Source organism: Austrofundulus limnaeus, unplaced genomic scaffold, assembly GCF_001266775.1.
Source record: "Austrofundulus limnaeus strain Quisiro unplaced genomic scaffold, Austrofundulus_limnaeus-1.0 Scaffold19, whole genome shotgun sequence".
NCBI lineage: Eukaryota > Metazoa > Chordata > Actinopteri > Cyprinodontiformes > Rivulidae > Austrofundulus > Austrofundulus limnaeus.
Genome location: NW_013952421.1, coordinates 2,354,089 through 2,362,593, shown reverse-complemented (window position 1 = coordinate 2,362,593; position 8,505 = coordinate 2,354,089). Strand labels below are relative to the sequence as shown.

Here is an 8,505-nt window from a genome sequence, read left to right as displayed (position 1 = left end):
GGCTCATACAAATTTAAAGAGACAGCATCAAAATGAGTTGATCTGAGACACACCTCAGGGGTGAAATAGGGACTTGTGGAGTTACAATGAGGAGGACTTCAGACAAAAGCATTGCAGTTCTACTTTATATAGACCCCCAATTGAATGATTTAAATGTAAAAAAGAAGGATTTAAAAGCAGGATATGTCTCCTTTAATGAAACCCTCTGAAAAAAATCAGTGGATCTACAAATGATTAACTTTAGTCAGCTTGATTTGATGTTCACCACAGTTAACCTTATCAAACACAAAAAAAGGCAACAACTCAGTTAATTTCACAGAAACTGAGCTAAAATTTGATGTCAGATGATGATCCTGTCACATTGCAAAGCAGCTTTAATTACTTTGGTTGGGAGAGTTTAAAACAATTTTATTATTAGGTAATTAGATAATAAACAGTTCAAAACTATGTGGGATGATTTCAGTAAGTCAATAAACTCCTATGTTTTATTACCTGTCATTTTATTCTAGGAAACTTGTTGACCTCAGGTCACGATGGCTGAAACCGAGTGTTTATCCACGTAAGGATCCAGTGAAATGCTTACAAACAAGTTGTTTTTTATAACTTCAGCAGTCAAACACAAAATGAAACAACAGAAAAGAGTTTGTGTGGGAACCATATTTCAACACAAACTGGGGAATTCCCTTCATGCCTGACAAAGGTGTTTTGTTTACACAAAGTATTTGCTGAGTAGTGAATGAATGACATTGAGTTCTAACACTCATGCAAAAACAATTTCACCTTTAAATGTGAATTACCTATAAAATAATTATAGCTGTTGCTTTTGAAGGTCCAACTTTAAACTTCCTGCTCTTGTGGTTTTTGCTTTTGGTGTTCACATCTTTCAGTTTTAAACCAGGAGGGGGGGAGGGTGTTCAGCCACATGCCGTCTCGTGACACTATTAGCCAGCAGTAATGTTTGAATACTACGAAAACAAGAAGTCGCTGCTTTCAATGGAAAGAACTGGTGTCACATTCAGTCTAAAAATGAAGCCCTGGCCTGACAGCTGCCCTGCGTGTCACACTTGTAAGAGAAAACAGTGTTCACGTAAACAGTTGAACTTCCTCCATTTTCTCATCTGTTGCAGTTCCATATGAAGGAACATGAAATCTTTCAGCAAGTGTCTCAATAAAAATATTTACATCAGTTCCCTGTTCCACAAGAGGTGGTGCAATATTTCCCACGGTGATTGGCAAACAATTCATAAACTCTCATTTGATGTGTCACTGTCAGTAACATATTATTCTAGCTTAAACACCATTCCACATTATCACAGATATTTACAAGTTTCAGAACTTAAGGTGATAGCTCAGACCTTTTGAAGTTGGGTTCTGTGGAAAAGTTATGAGCAGTCAGTATTTTACCTGTTGTAGATTGCGCTTTGAACAAGAAATAGTATCATTCTGACTGGATCTGAATGAGTTGCTACTGTTTTAAAACATCAATTCATTAATGCAGTTTTTATAAAGCTGCACACGGCTGTCAGCTTTGCATTGGATGGTTGTTTTAGCAAATTTGATTTCTACATGTCCACACCAAATATGCTACAGCTAGCTGCAGCTGCCATTTGTAGCAAATAATTATTTTTATATTAATAATTGTGTAATGTGAAACTAATGGTTGTGTAAAAGTTTATAAACTATTGTTCAAATGAATAGCTACAACATTTTAAAACACCAGCAATTAATCTTGGTATTTCCTTACTTAGACTAGCCATTAACTCATCAGTTCAGTCATTCAATTTTTTCCATACAGAAAATGATCCAAACTACTACTACTAATTTATTTGTAAAGAACTGTAAAACAACCACAGCTGCAACAAAGTTCTGAACATGTAAAAAAAGAGAAAAAAGACACAAAACATAGAATAAAAACAATTTAAAAATAAAATAGTCAATAAAATAGGAGATATCTACAACAGGTGAGATATTAACGGTTTATGATCTTTGCACAAAACCTCACTTTGAAGATACTACTATTACTTAGAAGATACACTATTGATTTAAGCAGACAAACCAACCAAAGTGTACATTTAATTGTAATTTCTGACACATTTGAAAATTAGAATAACTGAAAAACTGCATATGTCTATCAGATCTTCATTAATTTGATCAAATATAAAGATTTAGGCAAGACCTAAAACTTCAGAATTTAGGTGGGTCTAACTGTCTCTCGATCATAAACAGCAAGAGACATCAAAAATATCAAAAATACTGGATACTGAAAATTGTAGAGCAATTTTAAACCAGCATGAATCGTGTTTTGACAGACATGAAAGAATTCTCAGATGTGTGAAGTAAGATGACCAAAGTACCGCTGCTTCTTCTTCTCTCGGTGAGGACAAGGTTTATTTTAGGATACTGAAGAGCGGGGGTGTGGGGTGTGGGGAGCGAGGAATCTGTCCAGTGCGACAAGGCCCTCTTTTCATGCTGAAACTTGCAACAGGATTCTCTWCTACAACTCATCCAACCTGTCCGGCCGTCTGTCAGGCAAATGCCCCGTTTGTAACGCGAGAGAGCCATTTGTGACAGGCGCATTTCGTCATATTCTCTGACGCAACAGTGTTCCACTCATGACACACGGCATCTAAGTTATTTAGCATCTAATCTTGCAGTGTGCCTTTTTGAGAGACAATGTCCCCCCACCCCCACAATGATCTGCCTTTTGAGTTCCCTATTTTCCCCCAGTGCTGACTTTCTTGGGCTGTCACTCCCTCTAAGCTGACTCACTTCAGTAGTTGCGGACTACTAGTGTTACACTGTGTAATTTGAAGTATTGTTCAGTTGTTTCACACTTCTCTATAAAAATAACAACTAATCATCTTGTGCTTTTAAGGCAGCAGGAAAAGCTCTGTCATACATCATGATTGTCAGTTCAGAATGTGAACATGCAGCAAACAAAGCCAGACAACATATCACTATAAAACCCGTGGGAGACCGCCCTACGTACCTCAGAGTGAACTTGAAGCTCAGGCAATTTCACTTCCTCTGCACCCCTGCTCTCTGGCTCCACAGAGACCTCCATGGCCTCCTCATCCCTCTCTCCCTCACTCTTTGCTTCAGATTTCTCTTCAGTCTTGGGAAATAATGTGTAATCTAGTTGGACATCTGTGCTCAGAGCCTTGTTTTCACTGTTGACTGTCAGCGGCTCTGCTGATGCTGTCTGTGGCTCCACATCCATAGTTTCTAAGCGCTCCTGAGTTTCAGCTACAGTTTGTGTTTCCTCTGTGAGCTGTTTGCACTGGTCTGGATTCATTTTTTCCAAATGCAGCTGAAATGATGGCGGCAAGTCCGATTCGGGAGGCTGCACCRTTGAGTCGGCGTGATTAGAACCTTTGTCTTCATTCTCAAAGTGACCATGAGGGTCCTTCTTGCTCTTCCCAAAGAAGAAGTCTTTCACTGTGTGCAGCATGGAGGAGATGGAAGTCTGAATGTGGTGGTGCTCATGGTCCTTGTGATCCTTCTTATGAGCTTTGCCGTRATGTTTGACTTCTGAGCTCTGTTTGCCAGGAGGTGCCGCATTCTTCATCTCCACTTGCCTTTCTCTAGTCCTCTCTTTTTCTGCAGGTGATTCCTCGTCTTGGTTTTTCTCTTTTTCACGTTCCTTCTGTAATTCTTTTTCCCGCTCTTTCAACGTGCTTTGCTTCTCCTCTGTGTCTTTTTCTCTATCGTCTCCCAGCGGAGCTGTTTCCATCTCTTGAATTTTTCCCTCTTGAGGCGAGCTCTGATTCTCCTCGGTGGCTTGGGACTGGAGAGTCTCGGCCAAAAACTGTGCTAAACTGATTCCTCCGTCATAACAGTTCTCTCCTCCATTCCCCATCAAATGGTTTCTGCTACTGCTGCTGCTGCTGCTGCTACTGCTGCTAACTCCAGCATCTACGCCGTTTGACATCTTAATTCTCTTTTTAGCCAACACTTCTTCTGACACAGCTTCATTTTCCAAAGAACTGTTCGTAGATGTCAGATCACCCGTGTCATTTACTTCCGAGTGAACAGCATTAGAAGCCACTGCACCGCCTGGCTGCTCTACAGCCACGGACTTGTTGACCTCTGCCTTCTTCTCTGTCGGTGGGACGGAGCGTTTCCTCGGAGGAGCTTCTAGACTGCTCCTCCGTTCTCCTTTCTGAATGTTTTCTTTACCTTCCTTTTTCTCCTCCAAGTCTCTTTTCTTCTTCTCCGCCTTCTGTTTCAGCTTGTCAAAGAAGCGCTGATGGATCTTGTACTCGTTCATGGTACCGACCTCCAGAACTCCAGAGCAGGAGACGATACCTTTGCAGTTGCTGGCCGAGGCCTGATAGATCGCTGCATCGTCCAAAGTGCAGCTGCAACAATATTGAAACGTTTTAAAGGTGATCTGACATAGTCACGAAACAAACACAAAGATCTACATTTCTATTCATGTTAATGAATGTAACAAATTATTGTTGCAAAACTTTTGTACGTACTTATAAATATGGAGAGTATGTGTTTTTCCATTGCGATGAATTTCATATTTTGGAAGTCCACAATAGCGATCCATTTCCATATCATCTTTATACCATTTCAGTTCTGGAACAGGGTAACCTACAGGCATAAGTACACTACGTTTAACTCTTTCATTTTGTATGTACATTTTAAGCTCTTTACACCACAAACGTGCTATTTTCCATCTAAGCATCCACCCATTTGAACCTGCTTATCTGTGATGGGGTTGGGAAGCAACAGGTCCAGGACAGAAACCTAGAAATCCCTCTCCCCAGCTTCCCCTGGGTGATCAAGATGTTCCCAAGCCAGGGAGGATATAAGATTGCTTCAGGAAGTTCTGAGTCTGCCCTGCCATTTCTTCCCACTTCATTGTGGAGGAGCAGTGACCCTATTCCAAGACTCCCGCAAATGATGGAGCTCCTCAGCTTATCTCTAAGGCTGAGCCCATCTGAGCTCATTTCAGCCACTTGTGATCCTGATCATGATCATAAATCATTGGAACATACTGTATGTTACAACATAGATCAAGAGCTTCAATCATGAGATTCACCATTCAGCTTAGCTCTTTCTTTACCCCGGTGGATTGGAGCAACAGCCTCAGTACTGCAGACAGTGCCCCAGTCCATCAGGCTGTTGCTCCATCTTCCACTCTATCCTACTATCACTCATGAACAAAACACCCAGATACTTGAATTATCTAATCTTGGTGCCATTTTATTGTACAAATTTTAAATCAATTGTGCAACATACAATCTAAAATGCCTGTATGGACACTTAAGCTCACTTTAAATAGGGTTTRGATTTATTCGTTAATCTTTATTGAACCAGGGAAGGCAGGTCTGAGCCTGAAGGCAGCCCGTCACGCATATTTTTTGGAATGTGGGAGGGGAAAACACACGCAAACACACAGAGAACATGCAAACTCCACACAATGCGTGTGATACTGTTGCAACATGTTTTTGATGTGTCTAGCAGTAAAAGCTCCGGCAGACCCACCCAAATGATCATGCTTGCAAAAAACAAAACAAAAAAAAAAAACTTAATATTAAAACACATGAATCTTTGTTGAGCAAGAACCAACTTGATTAATTTGCTTTCTGCTAAACAAACTCCATTCTTCGTTTACATATTAGTCACATCTTGTGTCTGCGCAGCTCTGCAATCTAAGAGGTTTCAGTTACTCAGCCGGACAACGAGCAGATTATGAACGGGGCCTACCTGACACCACACAGGTGAATTTGACATTACAGTTTTCTGAGACTGCCTTCGATTTCAGCGTGGTCTCAAATGACGGCTGTATGTCCTCAGTGAGCTGAGCCATGACGCTGCACAACGTGCTCCTGGAAAGAAGCACGGATGCATCAGAGAGTCTGGGACAGCCGTAAACACATCCTTTCATTCATCTCAGTGACCTCTCCATCCTGGTGCAGTACATTCAAGTAAGGTTCTTAAACAAGACGTTAATGGGGAGTTTTCTAGTAGTGATGACGTTGTGACACAGTAACGTGGGAGATGCTGAGCAAACCATCCATCCATCACTGAAACCAATGTAGACCACTCATGAAAACTCACTAAAAAAACACTACTGGACATTACAGTTAAAAAYGTGTGATTGTTTCAACCTTGGGATAAACCAACTGTACTATATGTGGTTAACAAGTTAGTTCAGAGGAGTGCTTTAAAACTGGGATTACCTCGACGGCCTGTATTGAGAATACCTTGAATAGCTATTTGGAGAGGAGGCAAACGGAGGAACGTCAGTAAATAAATAAGATCTACAACTAGAATCCACCTAACCATAATAACTTTGATCATCTTGTAAAAAACAAACACTTTGTCATCCTTATAGCTTGTGGATTGGAAACAGTTATTTCAATCAAATGTGTGATGAAATTGGCTAATTTCTGTTTTTACAGCAAAATAACTGGACTGATTAAACTTGCTCTGATGCTTTTCTTTTCAACTTTAATGTGGGGTAATCTTTTTAAAGAACAATATTTATGCAAAACAAACCCAGTCGGGAGTTACCTACCTGTTTTCAGGCCTAACGTTTGACAGATATGTATTGCGGCTCTCTGAGCGGCCATTGGAAGAGCCGCCCTCCTCCTCACTGAAGCTGCTCGTTCTCCCATTGCCAGAAAATGACCGAGTCATTGGCCTCCTGGAAGTCATTGTCCACTAAGGCGATTCACAAAAAATATATAAAATCCCAGATAGTTGTATCACCTGCTGTGTAAAAAAAAAAAAAAAAAAAAAAAGTTAGGGGTTTAAAGTTAGTAGTGCTGTCCAAGCAAAAACTCCCATGGATTCAAATTAAACACATCACAATGATAAGACCTATGAGAAATGACCAAAGAATGCATAAAATTATTATTTTTTTCACACACAGATCAGACACAAAGTTAGACTAAACGTCCTTTTTGACCAAGCAAAGCTCTTGGATTGGAGCAAGATATAAATAGTATCTGCTATCAGGTTGTGAAGGAGCTGTTAGTGGTTAGACACAAACATAAATCTGTTATTCGCTTGTACACAACAAGATCACAGCTGAAGGGTTTTCTTTGTCGCCGTAAAGCATGTTATATTGTCCAACTTACCATTAAGATGTTGTCAGTGGTGCTTTGGAGCCAGAGTCTGTGAGGAAAATCTGTAACCGCCTATCATAGACATACATGTGTTGCCAGCAGGGTCCTATTTATAGCAGGCCCACAAATAGGTGCAAGAGCACAGAAGATTTTCCGAAACTAGACATTAGACTAAAGAAGTTTAAATCAAACATTTGAATATTTTGAATGTGAACTCAATACAACTTCTCTCTCTTTTTTAATCAGTCGTAATGTAAAAATAAAAATCATCTAAGCTAGTTGGACCACACGTTGGACTAAGAAAACATGTCTGTGAATTATGGTTTATACGACAGTTACCTGTTTATGTCCTAAGCTTTTATAGGAGTTAAGAGACAACACCCCTCCCTTCATATTGCAACACATGGTCACATCACAGTCCCCCTCTCACTGCTCACATCTGACATAAATAATACCTTAAATCCATATATTTTCTTTAAATATGTTAGATAATGTGCATTACAATTTTTGGCCACGTTTTTACTTTTATTCAGTGGTTTCTTGAGAATATTTTGTGATGTAAAAGTTTTTTGATTACATCCCCAGAAGTTTTTACCAAATTTATTGAATCCTGATGCTCTGACAAAGAAAAAAGGTTATTATCAGAAATTTGCCAACTAGAAAAAAAGTCTCCTACACAAACACACAGTTTGTTTAATTCTGAGTGTTTGAAAAATCAGTTCTAGTTTATATCATTTAAATGAGAATAAATATCTGATATTTTTATGTAAAATATGAAACAATTAATTTGAATAAAGGTATTTCAGAATTCCAATATCAATCATTAATAGAAAATACCCTACAGCATAAATCAAATACAAGGTTTAGAGTAGACTGTTAAGATCATTAATCTATAAAGTGTTAAAATCTTTTTTTCACCACATTGACACATTTTRCTCTCATTTTAAATGAAGAGAAAGTGACTACTACGGGGCAAATTCAACATTTTAATCGGTTTCCTTGGAACTTATATGTCTCCTGTCGTTTTATTTTTGTAAATGCCCACTAATCAGTGGCTTATATCAAAGTTTGGCCAGTCGTGAAAGCACATAATAGTATCTTCCCATTCCTCAGCCTGAAGCTGGTCCCAGAGCTGGTCACTCTGACCTCAACTGGAGGAGGTTTGGTGGGTGGGTGGGTGGGGGGCGGGGGGGGCGCACTTTTTTTTTTTACCGTAAAAACCAAAATAATGCCTCCAATCTTATTTACGCCTACCCTGGATGATTTTCAACAAATGTAAGAAAAAAATGTAGTTGTCCTATTTGTTCAATCCGACGTATAATTGTATTTAGTTATTAAAAGAATATATTTGTTCTAAGTGAGTAAATGGTGAAATTTAGTTCATTTTAGTTTAGTTTAGTTTAGTTTAGTTTAGTTT

General features: G+C 39.2%; 1 protein-coding gene across 2 annotated transcripts in view; it reads right to left on the bottom strand.

Annotated features, from left to right (window-relative positions):
• Nucleotides 1-7,186, bottom strand: part of alpk3a (alpha-kinase 3a) — a 14,666-nt gene extending 7,480 nt beyond the window's left edge. For both annotated transcript variants that reach the window (XM_014003561.1, XM_014003562.1), the window contains exons 1-5: nucleotides 7,101-7,186; nucleotides 6,536-6,732; nucleotides 5,722-5,843; nucleotides 4,485-4,602; nucleotides 2,990-4,361 (exon numbers count right to left, since the gene is read on the bottom strand). In XM_014003561.1, the coding sequence (XP_013859015.1) occupies nucleotides 2,990-4,361; nucleotides 4,485-4,602; nucleotides 5,722-5,843; nucleotides 6,536-6,675 (1,752 nt within the window). In that variant the 5' untranslated portion in view covers nucleotides 6,676-6,732; nucleotides 7,101-7,186. The remainder of the gene's footprint in view (nucleotides 1-2,989; nucleotides 4,362-4,484; nucleotides 4,603-5,721; nucleotides 5,844-6,535; nucleotides 6,733-7,100) is intronic.
• Between the last annotated feature and the right edge of the window lie 1,319 nt (nucleotides 7,187-8,505).